Source organism: Musa acuminata, chromosome BXJ3-6 (assembly GCF_036884655.1).
Source record: "Musa acuminata AAA Group cultivar baxijiao chromosome BXJ3-6, Cavendish_Baxijiao_AAA, whole genome shotgun sequence".
Taxonomy (NCBI): Eukaryota; Viridiplantae; Streptophyta; class Magnoliopsida; order Zingiberales; family Musaceae; genus Musa; species Musa acuminata.
Window position 1 is genome coordinate 8,048,603 of NC_088354.1, and position 18,245 is coordinate 8,066,847.

The window sequence follows — 18,245 nt, forward strand, 5'->3', positions numbered from 1 at the left end:
TGCCATGTACAACTCCAAATAAAATAAAATAAAAAATTGAAGAGATAAAAGGTGGTACCGCCAACCAAGGCAGGCAAATCCAACATATTCAAAAAAGGCTTCAGTCGAAGAGACACACCCTAGTACTGATGCCCACAAGGACTACCATTCACACAATGACTACAACATCAACAACGCTACTACACATACAAATCTTCGAACATTCAGTCGGAAGAGAGACGGTCCCTGGTACTCAAGATGCCCACAGAGACTACCATCTCTCATACACATCACTCGTCTCTAGTGCTGTCCTTGATCCACTCCAGATACTTGTGATTCCCGCCAGTGATGGGCATGGCAATGACTTCAGGAACCCTGCATCCATATTTCTAATTGTCAACTTACTCTATATATATATATATATATATTGGAACCATGGCACTTACTCGTACTCATGATTGGATTTCACATGTTCAGTCAATGCACCAAGAAGGGATTCCCGGGTCTTTATTATCAGTAGTTCCTCAGAATCTGTTTGTACCTGAAAATTTAATACACAAAGGCTGTAACAAAATTGCCTCCCAAATCAATATTTTAAATAAGAAAGAATTCCATTAACCCTTAGAATCGAACCTTGCCATCCCACCAATAAACTGACTCGATACCTGCAACCATAAAATGCACGCATGCTCAGAGAAACATCAATTTGAATGACGTATCTTACAAGTATTTATGATATAAAATGCACGCATGCTCAGAGAAACATCAATAAACTGGTTCTGGAAGATGAACCAGAAGGATGGCTCTCATTTGATTTCATCAATTACTGGAATCCTTGAAAAGAAATATAAGGACTTGTATGGATCCTTGTACTTAAAAGATAACAAGAAGCTGTAATGTCAAACGAAGTTTTCAATAATCAAACAAAGAGATCTTTTGTGATTTCTAATTAGGAATGAGCTACATGAATTTTTCCTACAATTCAGCCCCATTGAAGGCAAAATCAATAATTAAACAAAGAGCAATCTTTTTTTTTTTTGTGTGTGTGTGTTTTCTAATAAAGTTCTCAAAATTAGGAATCTTAGAGACCTCCTCATATTCATTGAACACATACTTCCAGATGCCAGATATGGTCCTGTTTTTGGATCAATAAGCATGTTGGATTTGGTTTTGGAACTAGATGGATCCAGCCTGACAACTTCCATCTATGACGTGCAATCTCCAACGACAAAAGGATAAAAGTTCCTTTTTACAATTATATCGAATTCTAAAACAGTAAAGTCACAAAGGAAATGATTTCTGATATTATCTTACAAAGGAGTGAAGGATATCTCTAGCAATGAGTTCAAAGAAAATGCTACATATAAACTTTCAAGCAAGATAGTTGCATGTTGCTACAGTCAACAAGATCTTCATAATTAAATAAATATCTGCCATATACACAGAATCTATAAAACACTAATAAACAAAGATGAAAGGCACAAAACTTGATATGAATGTATTTTTAAGCAGGATTATCACATGCCGTAAAAACAAAACTGATGTACATGCCTGGCACTCGATTGACACATGCAGCAAGTCTTTCCTTGATGATGCTTTCTGCAAGTTTCATGCCTATGTTTCAACAAGTAAAATCATTTAATTATGAATTCAAATAGCACTAGAAAATTTGGAAAGGAACATCATAATTAGAGAGCAACAGACAAATTAGAGAATAAAGTAGATTTGTGTAATTTAGAGAGAAATAAGTCCAAAAGCATGGAGATGCATTTGGTATCATGTTAATATCATAATTGTCTCAAACAACAAACATAAACATGCATCCGTCAGTAAATTAGATGCAATATAGTTGCCCATCACTGTCCCCTCAACTTACACAGAAAGATGGGCATCAGCTTATTGCACAAAACTTAATCATCTGCTAGGCATAGGAAAAAAATTTTCCTTGTGATTGGCGCATGTACACATGACAAATGAGGGATAACATTACTACATGAAGCCTGTCGCTGGAAGTGACAAATTTTGAAACTTATTTAGTAAATCAAAATGTTGTTCATGCATAAATAAGAAAATAAATTGTATACATTTTGGATTGGATGATCAAACCAAAAAAAAAAAATGGAAAAGCTTATTATTATTCAAGGAATGCCTATAATCAAGAAACTTATAATTGAAGGAAATTTGAATGATTATATAAGAAAAACATATGGTGAATATAAAGGGGGTGCATGGGGGGGATTTGGATATGGGGAGAAAAATGAAGATGATAGTATAATTTTTAGATTTTACAACTTCGTATGATCTTATAATTGTAAATACCCATTATAAGAAGAGATACGAACATTTATTTACTTATAAGAGTGGTCATAACTGTAGTCTAATAAATAGACTTTCTTATCACTCAAAGATTGATAAAATTAGAAAGTATGACAAATCAACATAAGTTGATGGTATTAGATATTTAGAAAATGAAAGAATAAAAAGATAATAGAAAAAACTACTAGGATTAGATGGTGAAATTTTAAAAATGATAATGTAAACGCTTTTAATAATAAGATGAAAAAAAACGTAACTTAAATAAGGATAATATTAATATTATTTGAACTACGATGGATAATAAGATTAGGAGCTTAACAAAAGAGATTCTTAGTAAAACTAAAGGTAAAGGTGTAAAAATAAGAGAGAGTTGGTGATTGTACGAGGAAATTTAAAAAATATTTTTTACAAAAAGATCATGTTTTAAAGATTAATAAAATTATAAAAATAAGGAAAAACTTAAAAGACATAAAAAATTAAAAAAGAGGCTACAAAAAGCCGTTAGTATGATAAGATATAAAACTTACGATAATTTTTATAATAAATTAGGTACTAAAGATGGTAAAAAAGATACATATCGAATTGCTAAAGATAGGAAAAGAAAATATAAGGATTTAGGTAATATTAGATGCATTAAAGTTGAAGATCAAAGAATAATTGTTAATGACAATGAGATTAAGGAAAGATGAAAAATTATTTTTATAAATTATTTAATGAATATTCCACACAAAACTTAGATTTAATGAAGGAAGATGAAAATAACTAAAGAGCATGAGGCCTAATGATATCCCTATTGAGGTATGAAAAAGTTTAGGGAACAAGTGAGTAGCTTGATTAACTGGTTTATCTAACAAAATCATGAGATTCGAAAGAATGTCTAATGAATAGAAAAAGAGTTTTCTAGTGCTAATTTATAAAAGTAAAGGTGACACACCAGATTGTTCAAATTATAAAGGAATTAAAATCATGAGTCATACTATGAAACTTCAGAAAAAAGTCATCGAAAGTAGGATAAGGCTTGAAACAAATATCTCTGAAAAGCAATTTGGTTCTATGCTTATAAGATCAACCATAGAAGCTATTTTATTAAGATAGATAATGAAAAAGTATAGGGAGAAAAAAAAAGATGTGCATATAGTTAATGAAAATGTATCCACTACTTATATTGATGTTATTAAATATACGTATGATAATGTAGTTATTAGTGTTAGAACTATAGGGAGTGTAACTAGTGAGTTTCCTATTAGCATGGGATTACACCGAGGATCCACATTAAATCCCCATCTTTTCACATTGATAATGGATGAACTTACTAGTCACTTACATGATACACCTCGTTAGTATATATTATTAGTTGATGATATTGTCTTAGTCGATGAGAGCTTAAGTGAATATATATAATTTTAATAATTTTAGAAATAGACAAGAGAATATAGTTAAATTGGATGGACAAGAAACCCCTTTAAGTAAAAGTTTTAGGTATCTTAGATCAATTCTTTAACAAGATAGAGAAATCAATGAAGATATTATTCATAGAGTAAAAACGGGATAATTAAAATGGAAAGATGCATCAAAAGTCTTGTGTGATCATCGAATATCTTTAAGATTAATAGGAAAATTTTATAAAATGGTTGTAAGACCAACAATGCTTTATGGATCTGAGCGTTGAACAGTCAAGAAAAAATATATACAAATAGTTTGTGTTGCCAAGATGAGAATGTTGAGATGGATGTATTGCGTTACTAAAAAAAAAAGAAAAAAATACTTTTATTCGTGAATAAGTAAGTATCACTTCAACAGAAGATGCGATAAGATAAAATCATTTAAGATGATATGAGTATATGCTGAGAGGACCTCCAGATGTGGTAGTCAGAAAGGTGAAATAATTAATGTTAGTGGTATAAAAAAAGGTAGAGAAAGACAAAAAGACTTTAATAAAAACTATAAATAAATATTTAGGTACTTTAAACTTAACTAAACATATGGTTTTTTATAGATCTCAATGGCAACAAAAAATACATGTAGTTAACCCCAAATATTTAGGACTTACAACTTTGTTGTTGTTGTTGTAATTTAAGATACCATCATAGCCTTCATGGAAGAAAATAAATATTACTTTTTTATATAACTTTTCATAAGCTTCTTCCAAGCTGATTATTGAACTTATATCTTTTTCTTTCTTTTAACCATATATCCATATAATGATCTTCATTCAAGGAGGAAGAGGAGGCGATGGAGGAAGAGGCTGAGAAGAATAGACGATGAAGCCAACAACAATGGGCATATGATGGAGAGAAGAGAGGGAGACACTCACACATGCCCTATGCATCAATGCTCGGATATTTAAAAGAAAAAATCACAGTTGTTGGCTTAAGAAAAAGGACCAAATCGGACTACCTAAAATGGAGCGATCTACCTCGAATCATGCTCAAACCAACTATCATTGATCAGTAAAAACACAATTTAATTCCATGGTTTTGCCACACCTGCCATGACAAAACCTTCAGATAGTTCAAGTTTAATTACTTAAATGTCCATAAAATTATGTTTGTCACAAAATTTGAAACTTTTATTTTATCCCTTGCTTTTCCTATTCAACCAAAATGTAATTTTTTCTTGTCAAGAATGGCATAAAACAGTCTATAAGACATCATAATGGATATAGTAAAGCAGTTTATGAAAAGATTTCTTTTGATTTATCCATGAATTAGATCTTGGCTCCAAACATCCAGTTCGTAGTTCACTTGAGATCAAGCGCAAAAAAATAGATGTCTCTATGTGGAAAAACAGCTACATTTTTATGTAAGATATCATATTTTTGTTACCATGTTAGAATGTAGATCTCAAGATTTACAAATTTTTTCACCCTGGTCGTTAGATAAGGCATATTATTTGCAATAAATTAGACCCAAAAAAATGACAGTACATGTATTCAGCAATGAATTATATTTGTTCCAAAGTCATGGTAGATTGAGCTCTTCAGCAAACTTTTCTGTCTGAAATTGTGCAGTAAACTGAACATCATGGTTCTTTTGTTTCAAATATCTATTTCCCTTCTATAAAAGTACTTGTATGATCCACAACATCAAATTATGTGTCATAACAAGTTGTTGCAAGCTAATGAATGTAGTATAACTAACAAGAAAGGAATGGCAATACATAATTTTAATGAGACCTTTTTGTTCCTAAATGAAATATTCAACACTTCAGCATACTTTGTGTCAAAGAGATCATAGTGTGAACTCAACATCATGGATTTTTTTATGATAATTTTAATTTTGTATCTTCATTTTGTCATGGATGCTCCACTCCAGAAAGCACTTGTAGCATCTAATAAGACAAATAACAACAGTTTTGACAAATAATTCAAGCTTAATGAATATCACACCTAATGAACACAGAATAACTATATCAAATGGGGTGCTGACCCAAAGGTATATATTGATGGCACAAACAGCATATATTTCAAGAGTCTGAAAGATAATATATACAACGTGATTAACCTTTTGTGTTAAGAAAGCTTATGAAGAAACAAAAGTCTGCCAAATAGGATATTGTCTTGTAATCAAAAAAAGCTTGTGAAAGATTCATTGTTTGTAAAGACAATAGTTAAAGTTGTGCTATGGTGAATATAAACCTATCTGGACATTTACCCAACAAACTAAATGCAACAGAAACCAATGTAAACCATGTAGTTCCATCCATCAACAAAATCTCAGAACCACATTTGTAACTCGTAAGATTTACATTCACTAAAATGCCAGATTAGCAAGTCAGCAATTAGAAGTAAAGAACACTTTAGAAGACAAACAAACCTGCTTCTCTGTTTGGTACAGTCACATAGACAACAATAGATGGAACAGTAGTTGAAGCACCTTCCATTATAGTAGAGTGAAGACTTCTGTTGGATGGCTGGTTAACAACCTTTGACCTGCATAAACAGAAACATTGAGCAGAGAGAAAAAAAAAGACTGACATAAGAAATTAAAAGAAATCTGCCAGAAGAAACCATAATAGAATTTTCTTATTGGTAAAATGACCTGTTTATGTGAGAAAAGACAAACAAACAGAAAGAGAAGGTTCCAACCTTCACAACCAAGAGAGAATTTTAGTGGGGTACCAAACCTAAACCTACTGTGAGAACCAGGTACACTAGAACAACTGTAAGATGGACCTGAACATTTTTTCAGCCCCAGACTGACGATAGAAACCACATCGCAGCTCACAGCTTGTGGTGACAAAAGAAACAGGCTTTTCCAAAACAAAAGATGGACCTGAACGGTACACACAAGAACAGAAGGCTTGCCTGCCTGAGGCACACAGTATTTGCCATCAAACAATGGACCAGCTATCATCCACAAGATGCTTGTACTAATTTGCAAGAATTGCTCTAGAGGTCTAGACAATTCTGGAAGACAGTGGCCCCTTGTAGCATTCACTCAAAATTAGTTTACGAAGATTGCAATAAACAACTAAAATATGTTCCATCTTGAATGAAAATTCTGTAAGATAAAGTGAATCTTTCATAGCAATCACTCAAACAGGTGAGACGTAGAGATTCTATTCAGAGATCTTGGCTGCACAACCACAACCACGATACGTTCCTTAAACACTACACGGATGCATGGATACCTACTCGAGTTCAAGAACAAAATACTTCACAGCACGATCACCAACCCTGTTATCAAGATTCAAGATCCTCAACGACCTTGTCATCAAGATTCAAGATCCCGCTCTTCTTACGACAGTATATACAGATACAAGAAAAATATAGCAATATAATACCCAAGAAGAGATGACAAGAACATGATCGAGAAGAACCAACGGGAATCCCTCCAGATTCCGGGTCCAACAAGCGAGGAATTAAGGTTTTACCCGAGGAAATGGAAGCGGCGAAGGGCCTGGGCACTGGCAAAGCCCGACCTGTAGGCGATCGCGGAGAGGGTGCCGAGGCTCAGAATACAGAGCGCCCCGACGAGCGGAGCGCGGCGTCGAAGCGTTGTCGGCGCCGACGAATGGCGGCGAGGTGGAGCGGCGCAGAACGCCGAGACGGCTCGCGAAAGGCTTCCAAATGGCATCTCCTCCGCCCCACTCTTCTTATATATATATATATATATATATATATATAGTCTATTTATTTCTCCGGTTTTACGCATCTATCCCTTCAAAGCTTCGTAAATCACATATGTGCCGCTCCAAATCTTAATATAACATCTACACAGACACACAGTTCCCTTATAAAATACCAAACCTACTCTTTACTGTAATCATCAAATTCTTTGAGCATTTCAAGACAAATTTGGGAGAATTACATATATACATATAATATTATGATCGATGATCATGCTTCTATCAACTACCACAGTATGCATTTTGATGTCAAACCAAAGCTAATATCTCCTCTTTCCAAGCCATATGATGCCATCATCATTTACTTAGGACAAAAAGGCTGCTCCTTTATAATCCTCCTCTCCCCTTCTCTTCCACCGCTTACAGGCATCATTTCGACATTACTGTCATCCTCCACCTTCCACTGCCTTCGCAATGTCAACTGCTCACTTCACTGAAGACCAAGAACATGAAAAGTTTCTCCTTGAGGCTTCTTTCTCTCCCTCTAAAGAGACCATTTTGAGGAGCAGGGAAGGAAGAACGGCCTCGAATCTGGATTTGTCCTGCAGCTTTGATCTATCTACAATGGGCGTGAGCTATAGATTTGCTTCCTCCGTCCTCCTCTGCCCGGAAGACGGCAAAAGCATCCTGGGAAGTGATGAGGAGGAGAAACAAGAGCAGGGCCTCAATGGAGAGGTTGAAAGGCGCAGCCTTTGCCATTTCCCTGGCGAAGGGGGCGATTTTTATGGGGAACCTTTGCCGTCTGAGGATCGCATCGCCTTGATGGTTGAGAGGGAGTCCCATCATCTCCCGGAGGGAGACTATGCCGGGAGGTTGAGGAGGGGGCAGTTGGACCGGGCTGTGAGGAGTGATGCCATTGACTGGATTCAGAGGGTGGGTTGAGTTGTTCCTTGCTTTCTTGTATTTCTTCATCTCTGGATTCCTCAGCACAATATTTTCCCAGGCCCTCGTTGTTTCTCTGACAAGTACTGGAAGTGCAGGACCATCTGATCCCCGAAAGCATTCATCAACTTAAGTAGAGTTTGTTCTCAGTTCTACTTTTCCCCTCCATCGTGATAACTAGTTTTGCATTTGCTTTCCTTCTTTGCAGCTGAAGTTATTTGTGCCTACAATAGTCAAAATTGATCTTTTTAATCAAAGTGATAATTCTCTCTTTCCCAATATCTTCATGGTGTAGAATTTACTTGGTAACTATTTGGTGTTTGTTTCCGAATGGACAGGTTCATGCACATTACAAGTTTGGACCTTTGAGTGCCTACTTGTCTGTGAATTACTTGGATCGGTTTCTCTCCGCTTACAAACTACCGGTAAGAAAAGTTACAAGAACACTTGTTTCCTTAATGTGATCTCTATCTATAACAATGTTGACAAAGTAGCAGGAAAAAGTTCTTTCTTCTTTTTCCCTTTAATTTTATTGATTATTTCAGCAAGGTAAGGCTTGGATGACACAATTGGTATCAGTGGCCTGCTTATCCATTGCTGCCAAGGTGGAGGAAGTCGAGGTTCCTTCGTCTCTAGAACTACAGGTAAATGAAAAGCACTAACTTTTCTTTTTTTTCTATGTACATGGTAATCTAGGACGATAACTTCTCAGTTGCCGATCGGTAATTTCCTTTCGGGCAAACAGGTAGGAGAGGCAAAATATGTATTTGAGGCCAGGACCATACGGAGAATGGAGCTTCTAGTGCTTAGCACCCTCAAGTGGAGGATGCAAGCAGTTACACCCTTCTCCTTCGTTGATTACTTTTTGTATAAACTCAGTGATGAAAAGTCACCAGATAGCTTACTAATTTATCGCTCTATGGATCTCATTTTGGGCACCATTAGAGGTCAGTGATTTGGAGTAGTACATAATCTATGGATCTCTAGTTTGATACGGCAAGCCTAACATGAACTTGACTGTAACCTTTTTGCAGAGAGTGATTTTCTAGAATTCAGACCTTCGGAGATTGCTGCAGCGGCTGCACTGTCAGCCTTGAAAGAGACTCAAAATTCGGGGATTGACAAGTCTTTAACATGCTGCATCCATGTAGATACGGTAAGATAATCCATCTGTAATGCATTACTTCAATGAACAAATTCTATATATGTTTGAAGGACCTAGTTTTAAATTGGTTTGCACCATGGATTCAGGAAAGAGTCTTGAGGTGTCATCAAGCGATTCAAGAGATGACTTTGATGAAGAACAGGACATATAGTGACAACAACAGTCCATCAGTTTCTACTGTGACAAAGAGTCCAATTGGGGTACTGGATGCTGGGGTCGCGAGCTATGAGAGTGATGATACAACAGCTGGATCACATGCAGATTGTCATCATTCCTCGCCAGCTACCAAAAGGAGGAAACTAAACAGGCCATCAACTTCGTGAAAGGAGGGAAATTTTGTGGTGTTTCCCTGTTTGATCGATATTCCGAATCAGTTTAATTTGCTACGAAGAGCTTTGTCGTGGCCAGCATGTGCCTGAAGATGTAACTAGCTTTAAATCAGTAGAGGAGAAAGGGGAACAAAGGGTTTGTGAATTCTAAGTTCATCCATGTACACCTGACGAGATCCACATTCTTAGAGCATAATGCATGAATGCACGGTCGATAATGAGATATATCAGGCTGGATCTTTTAAATGTGTGAGAAACTCATATTGTCAAACAAAAATTGAGAAAACATGATGTTTTTTGTTCCTGCTTTTTCTTCTTAGAAATATTACAGATCTTAATTCATTTTGTGATTCGAAGATGAGCACTCTCTTGCACCGCTTGCTTGGTCTTTGTTTGTTTCTGTTTCTCACATAAATGCAAACAATAGGATGGTATTCTTCACCTTGTTTCAGATAAAAAAGAAAACCCAAAAAATGAAGATCCAAGAGAGAAAATTAGAATCAAAAGCATGTATCCCATTGGCATTCCTCTGATTACTTGCTCCTGTATCTGTATTTTTCGCCATATCCTTGCATTGTTTGACTGCTTGTCTGCTTAGACTCTTTGATTTGCTGCCCCTTTGATATAAATGAAGAAGAGCCCACTCTTCAGTACAGATCCAGTGATGGCAAAGGTACAGACAAGGATTAAATATTTATAGGGAGGAGAGTTGGTGGACCTTTAGGAATATTCAGGTCCCAGCATCAGCTGTCAAAACAATGTAAATACACTGAGGGATCATTCCCCTCCTGCGTTAGCATTTGTTTTACCTTCATCATATGTAGACAAGGATGAGTACTTCCTAAGTCCCAAACTTGTGTCTCCTGTGGTTTCTTGTGTTGGTGTCTGAGAGCTTTGAGCTACCTGCCTGTATGTGAGAGTGATATTTGTCAGGTTCCTAAGACACTTTCATATTGAACTTTTTTACTAGTTTACTATGGGAAAAATATTTTTTATGTTCTCTGGTTTTGAATGCTGTTGAGGAAACTTCAGATACATCCAATTAAGATGTTTATGGATAAATAGTTAGCTGACAGCTTGTTTAGCAGGCAATTTGGTTTGTTTATTGTCATTGATGGGCTCCATTCCATTTGCAATGCTGCTTGCCTGCTGGTCTTCTTACTATGGCAGGTGTGCCTGTGTCAACCAATACTGGCATAAGCAGGATGAGTTCCTTCTGAGACAATGAAAGAGAAAGTTTGGCCCTTTGGAAGTGCATGAAAGGGACCAAAGAGAAATTGCTTTATTGATGCCTGGGGAAAGGAAACTTGTGTACAATATCCCACAGGGAACTGTCATGAGGGAGGGTGATGCAGCTTCACAAATACAGGTAGGCTCTTCAGATACATATGTCTCTACTGGCTCATGCTATAATCTTTTATTCAGGGTAGAACTCTCACCATAATTGTGAATTTCTGCTCTAGTGACACTGACAAAGCTTGATGCACAAATGAATCATGTCTTATAATAATCCATAATGATATAAACTCAACTGTGTGGAATGTCTTGAAGAGCCAATGCTGTGCATGAAGGTTTCATATCTACATTTCAGTTAGAATCAGAGCTGCTAGAAATGTTCATATTCACATGAACTTTTGCAGTCATGCTTAGTTATCAAAATCATTGCAACTCCTACTGGCACACATATGGAAGCAATTTAATGCACATCTCAAGTTCATGATTCCTACATCCAGCCTAGTGTTAATTGCTGATCAATGTGACTCCCACAGTGATGGGCACAGCCAATATGAAAAGAAGAGTACAAAGCTGAAACAATTCTAAATGTTTATCCTATCTAAAGCTTAGAACATAAAGACAACCAATGTCAGTTTGGAATCACAAGAGATGAGACACAAAGCCATAGATTAGATACCTTTAGAACTGCTGTAACATGGGATTCATCTTTTACACCTCCACCGCACTCTGATTCCACCGGTACAGGAGAAGATAGGAAGAGAACGCTAGTTTAAAGGATCTCTTCACTCTTTAATATGTCCCACCTAACATGCTCCCCAGCACGCCCGGCGGAGATGGTCCACTGGTCTCTCTCAAGACTGTGAGATGCCAAGTTGTAGCAAGGAATCCTTTTCGATCTGTACCCTTGCAAACAGAGAGTGAGTCGAAGATATCGATTCTATTTTTCTTGATAACTCCATTCCTGTTGTTCTGAAGTGAGACTTCAACTACACTCTAAGATCTGACATCGAAACTAGAAGAGATTGCTTCCCATCTTTCTGGGGCCCAACACATCATGTTGGTCACTGTAATGGCTACCTGGATCGAACACCTTGTGCGCATCTCAATGCCCAGAAATATTATTAGTCCATGGAGATGCTTGTTTAGGTTTCGACCGGAGATGGAAGTAAAAGACAAGGGAGGACTGATTCAGGTCGGGCCACTGCCTGTAGAACATAGCTGACTAGGTCAAAGAGCCTGAAGCTCGGCACATCTCCTCCTGTTCTTCCCATTAAGAGGAGTCAATGACAGGGTTATGAAGGATGAGACGAGTAGTATCACCTCATAATTCAACTTGGTCGGAAGGAACACGGCAGGTGGGAAGGACATGATGACTGAAGAGGATCCATTATTGCCTCGTGATCAGCTCAATGGAGTTCAACAGCCGACCCAGTCGTGGGGATGAGCAGCTTGTGCGCACTCCAGCCTTGTGTCTGGAATTTGGAATGCTGCTCCACAGATTCTGCCAACCGATGAGACTGTCGGTGAGCATTGAATTCTCACAGGACACATGATGGCCCATCACGTACATTACAAGGCACTCTCCTGTACAGAGAATGATACGTCGAGCTCCCACTCAACCAGTCCAACATAGACGAAGTATTATTAGCAGCAGCAGAATAAGTCTCTCTACATTGAGTCTATATATATATATATATATATATATATATATATATATATATATATATATATAATTTGATGCATCAAGTCGGAGTCGGAACATATCATGACAAAACTAACAAAAATCTAATAAGATTCATCTTGTAATAAAGAGAGCATATCACAAATGGATTACGAAATCGTTACGGGTTAGGTACGATATGAATGGTATTTATCTGTTGATCTCAATATGCGTACCGAACTAGATATGCCAAATAAACCGATCCAACATCAACCCATGAGTGAGTTAGAGTTAGATATAACAATGTCAAAATCATGTTGTGTTCAGATGATATAAATTATATGGTTCTGAGTGTTAGGAGGCTTTTGTGTGCTGACTTCTGTGGGGTAAATTATAAGGTCATGCACAAGAAGCCCAAAAATAAATGGTTATATCATATATTAGCAAGTCTTAACCACTATGATTAAAACATTTGGCTTGCTTACAATAGTAACATTGCATGTATCATATTAAGCCTTCTCCACACATGCATGCCAATGATGACAACCATCACCACTTGGTCAAGTCAAAAGACTGCCAGAAAAATATCAAGCCATGTCGCAATCGCACGCCAATCATCGATTACGCATACACCCCCCTCTTCCACATGTTCTTCATCGTCTCCTACCTTCGACCCTCTCCCTCTCTCTCATGCTTTCTCCCCTCTCCTCCTCCAGGAAGCGGGATGGCGAGCTTGGGAGGTGGAGAGTCGCCGCCAGCGGCGGTCTGTTGCATGTGCGGCGATCACGGCTTGCTGCAGGAGCTGTTTCAGTGCAAGGTCTGCGTCGTTAGATCTCAGCACAGGTAAGCCTTCACATCCTTCTGCTTTAGCATTGTTCATGTTTGCATGCTGCAGTCTTGGATATATTGGTACCATAAGCACGGCTGAGGAGCCTATCACAACTCCTCATTCTTGTAGGCTTTCCTCTCCGATTGGGTAGCATGCAGGAAGAGGATTTTGATCTGTTCTTTTTCTTAGATCGGTTGCACACGAAAACTACACCCATATATCATGAGATCTTCAGGAAATCTCAAACAAATAGAAAGGTATACGACTTGTCGATGATCAAACCGAACCGCAAGCCATAAATCTAGCAATTGAATTTGATCAATCTTTTCTTCTTTAATCTGCCGAACATGACTGACAAATCACCGTAGTCTATCATTGGTTGTACTAATCACCAAATTGTTGTCTCACTTGGATTGGCATCGATCAACCAGATACTGCAGCGACCTTTATCCGAAGTCCGAGTCATACCGAGCATGCAATTGGTGTCTAAGAGATGGAGGAGCAAAAGGTCTTGCGGGAGATGCCAAAAGGTCAACCTCTTCCTGCAACGCCATGGACCGTCGAAGCAGCGGCAGTACTGGCACAGGAGTCAAGGTCCACCGTCAGGCTTCTCCGTCACAGCTGAGCAAGCCCATCAAGAAGCTGAGACTGCTGTTGCATCGATCGGCGTCGGACATAACCGATCGCATGCGGTCGGAAGAGCTTTCGCCCAGCTTCGGTAGGGGGAGGCAGGTCGCCAAGGGAAAGATCAGAAGGTACAAACTCTTGGAAGAGGTCCCGAGCTAATCTGCACACCAACCTATGGCAAGTACGTAGTACGTGTGCGCGAGAAAGGAAGGACGGCTGCTTCTGCTGCATTCAGCTGTATTATCTTATATTATCTGCAAGTGTACAACTCTTTGGCTCTCAAAAATGCATTCGAAGTTTCAAGACATGCAATAAAGATACGATGGGATGTATTGTCTAATCTAATAGGTTGGAGAACTCGATCTCTGTGGTCTGCGCTGCTCTCTGAGGCTTTACGGTATGAGTGTCTCAGGACAACCATTAGGAGCATATCTTCTTACCATAAGGAAATAAAAGGTGCATGATGTGATGAAGGACAAACATTTGATGATTCCTGATAAGGAAGAAGATATAGATATTAGAATGATAAGTAATCAATTTATTCTTAGGTTTTAGCGGGGAATAGAGGATGGGAGAAAATGTAAAAGAAATTCTTCAAAATTTACATAGACGGATATATAAGAGTTGAAATTAACTCAACGGTGTTTATATTTGATTTGATATGATAAAAAAAAATTTATTTTTTTTAATGGACGTACAAGAGGAGTACCCAACCAATTTCATTCTATGATAACATAGGGTTGTTGGAGTAAACAACCTGGAGCCGTGGCCTCGGGGCCGACGCGGCTCGGTTCGGGTCCGGACGACAGGGATCTCCTTGGGGCATCCCTCGAGCCCGCCGAGGTGGTCGCGCTGAGGTGGTCCGATCAGGACGGGGTGGCCACTTCCTCCGGGCAGGAGCTTCTCGCCTGCGAGTCCCGCGGGGACCTTCGGCTCCGCACCTACACAAAGGTCGAGTCGGGAAGCTCGAACCGACCCCTCCAACGATCAAGTTAGATGATTGTGGAGGGGGTTTCAGATGAAGAAGTGTTTTTGTGTGTCTCTCCCTCCCGCTTTCCATTCAGAATGCGAGGGTATTTATAGGGAAGCTTACTGTTTCCTGATGTGCCCGCTTGTAGAGGGTAGGCTGGTAGCGTCTGACACCAACGTTGGCGTGGCGTGAGGAACCGAGCATGGGCAGGCGTTAATGCGCCTCGGCCGATGTTCTAGTCCGTTTGACCAGGTGTTTGTCGCGTTGATCGAGGCATGAGGCGTCATCTAACGTCAGCCGAGTCTTATCATAATTACTATCCTCATCATATTTCCCCCCGGAAATAAGCTATGCGTCGGTCGTTGTAACGGGAGTCCGAGGCATGGCTTCAGCTTTCAGGCGGGCTGGCCGCGCAAGCGCGGTCTCGGGGAGCATGGAGCCGAGGGGCACGACGCAGGAGGGCTGGCCGCGCTGGTGTGTCTTAGGGAGCATGGGACCGAGGAGCTGAGGAGCACGACGCAGGCGGGCTGGCCGCGCAGGTGTGATCTCGGGAAGTATAGAGCCGAGGGGCATGAAGCAGGCGGGCTGGCCGCGTAGGTGTGTCTCGGGGAGCATGGAGTCGAGGAGCATGATGCAGGCGGGCAGGCCGCGCAGGTGTGGTCTCGGGGAGCATGGAGCCGAGGAGCACGACGTAGGCGGGCTGGCCGCGTAGGTGTGGTCTCGGGCATCATGCGACCGAGGAGCACGACGCAGGCGGGCAGGCCACGCAGGTGTGGTCTCAAGCATCATGCGGTCGAGGAACACGACGCAGGCGGGCAGGCCGCGCAGGTGTGGTCTCGGACAACATGGCCGAGGGGTGGCTCGGGTGGCAGGTCGCCCTAAGGGGGGCTCGGCAGTCTACGGCCGAGGGATATGGCAAAGGCCGAGGGACACGGCTCAGGCGGGCAGGCCGCCCTGAGGTGGACTCGGCAGTCTACGACCGAGGGACACGACCTAGGCGAGCAGGCCGCGCTGAGGTGGACTCGGCAAGGACACGGCTCAAGCCGAGGGACACGGCTCAAGCGAGCAGGCCGCGCTGAGGTAGACTCGGGTAGTCTACGGCCGAGTCGTGTAGATTCATAAGGGTTTAAGTCGGGGCTAATCGCAAGCCGAGAGGTGGTCAAGCAGATATTGAACCTTCGTTCGGAAGAAACTGAGGCAGGGCTTAGATTTCTTTTCATGAGGACTACAACGGGTAGCCACCGCGGGTGCTTGACCTCTCTTATGGAGCCCGCGGTCGAAAGTCGTCCCTTCTCCTCACGGTCGCCCAGGCCTCCGCTGTGATGTACCGGTTAGCTCACTGGAGCATCTCTGGCACCGTGGTGGGAGGTCGCTCTGTGAGGGACCAGAGGAATCTGGAAGGTCACAGGCCTATCATAAACGCCTGCACTAACAAAGAGGGGTGAGTGTCCGATAAACCCCGGATTTGCGTGGCAAAGCGATCCACAAAATGTGAGAGGGGCTCGTCCTCCCTCTGTTTGAGTCTGATGAGCAATGCCGCGGAGGGCTTTGGTCGTGCATAGGCTACGAAGTGGAGCTTGAAGTCATTGGCGAGCTGGTCGAAGGAAGCAATCGTTCCGGTCTTCAAGCCGCCATACCACGCGTGGGCCGGCCCTCTAAGAGTGGTAGGAAATGCTCTGCACATCAGGGCATCAGAGGTTTCGTATAGCGCCATTTGGGCGTGAAAAGCGGCTACGTGGTCCGCCGGGTCGGCGGAGCCATCGTAAGCATCCAGCGAGGGGAGCTGGAAGTCCAGGGGGACTGTCAAATCCCGTATCTCGGGCGTGAAGGGAGACCCTTGGTGTGCCTCCTCCCCGAGCTCTCCCTTGGACCTGCGAACCTCTTTCTGCACCTTGTCGAGTCGCTGGCTGACGAAGCGCAACTGGGCCCGCAGGAAATCCGAAGAGAGTGCCTCGGGTTCTGGGCGGTCGCTCGGGTTTGCCATCACTGGATCCCCGAGTGGGGCCGGTCGAACCCGAGGCGAAGTGGGCGCCTTGCGTTGTCACAGTGGTTCGATTGCCGACGGGTGCGCCGACTGAGAAACGAGCGAGATAATGGTTTGCACCATTTCCATCAGAGCTTGGACTTGACGGGCGAGGTTCTGAAAGGCCTCGGATGACACGGGCATTGAGTCGGCTAGGGCGCTGTCGGGCGGCGACAAGCCCGGGTCGTTGAATATTCGCCAATATCGTTCGGAGGTCGTGGCAGGTTGTTCGTCACGATGGTCTCCGTGAGGGGGATGTTCCCCCGAGGCTTGGGTCGGGTGTGACCTCTCAGCCGTGGACTCATCTGAGCCGCTCGGGTGATCACCCGACATTCCGGGCCCTCCTTCTAGCGCCAAAATGTTGGAGTAAACAACCTTGAACCGTGGCCTCAGGGCCGACGCGGCTCGGTTCGGGTCCGGACGATGGGGATCTCCTTGGGGCATCCCTCGAGCCCGCCGAGGTGGTTGCGCTGAGGTGGTCCGATCGGGACGGGGTGGCCGCTTCCTTCGGGCAGGAGCTCCTCGCTCGTGAGTCCCGCGGGGACCTTCGGCTCCGCACCTGCACAAAGGTTGGGTCGGGAAGCTCGACCCGACCCCTCTGACGATCAAGTTAGATGGTTGTGGTGGGAGTTTCAGATGAAGAAGTGTTTTTGTGTGTCTCTCCCTCCCTCTTTCTGTTCAGAATGCGAGGGTATTTATAGGGAAGCTTACTGTTTCCTGATGTGCCCACTTGCAGGGGGGTAGGCTGGTAGCGTCTGACACCAACGTTAGCGTGGCGTGAGAAACCGAGCCTGGGCAGGCGTTAATGCGCCTCGACCAGTGTTCTAGTTCATTTGACCGAGTGCTATCGCGTTGATCGAGGCGTGAGGCGTCATTTGACGTCAGCCGAGTCTTATTATAATTACTATCCTGGTGAAAGATCTTCTTCTTCGATAAAGCTTAGCAAGAATGACAAAAAAAAAAAAGAAAAAGTAACGAATACTCATTGAGATTATGAATTCAAATATGTAAAAAGTATTTTGTTATTTAGGATTTATTTATTCTATAAAATACTTCATATATCCTAACAAAACTTAACTACTAATCATAAATAAAGATA

The 18,245-nt window shown here is 41.4% G+C and overlaps 3 protein-coding genes across 3 annotated transcripts; 2 read left to right on the forward strand and 1 right to left on the reverse strand.

Moving 5' to 3' along the window:
• Positions 1-7: 7 nt before the first annotated feature.
• On the reverse strand, positions 8-7,396 carry LOC103987443 (protein CutA 1, chloroplastic). Its single transcript, XM_009405752.3, has 6 exons — positions 7,171-7,396; positions 6,111-6,226; positions 1,531-1,593; positions 613-644; positions 426-520; positions 8-354 (listed from the first exon to the last, which is right to left on the reverse strand). Exons 1-6 carry the CDS (start codon positions 7,371-7,373, stop codon positions 270-272), a joined length of 594 nt encoding a protein of 197 aa, XP_009404027.2. The 5' UTR covers positions 7,374-7,396; the 3' UTR covers positions 8-269.
• Positions 7,397-7,704: 308 nt separating this feature from the next.
• LOC135640049 (cyclin-D3-1-like) lies at positions 7,705-10,026 on the forward strand. Its single transcript, XM_065154155.1, has 6 exons — positions 7,705-8,298; positions 8,646-8,732; positions 8,853-8,951; positions 9,053-9,254; positions 9,342-9,463; positions 9,559-10,026. Exons 1-6 carry the CDS (start codon positions 7,840-7,842, stop codon positions 9,793-9,795), a joined length of 1,206 nt encoding a protein of 401 aa, XP_065010227.1. The 5' UTR covers positions 7,705-7,839; the 3' UTR covers positions 9,796-10,026.
• A 3,395-nt stretch (positions 10,027-13,421) lies between these two features.
• Positions 13,422-14,312, forward strand: LOC103987445 (uncharacterized). The gene is made up of 2 exons (XM_009405754.3): positions 13,422-13,540; positions 13,958-14,312. The coding sequence occupies exons 1-2, from the start codon at positions 13,422-13,424 to the stop codon at positions 14,310-14,312; spliced, it is 474 nt and encodes a 157-aa protein (XP_009404029.2).
• Positions 14,313-18,245: the final 3,933 nt, after the last annotated feature.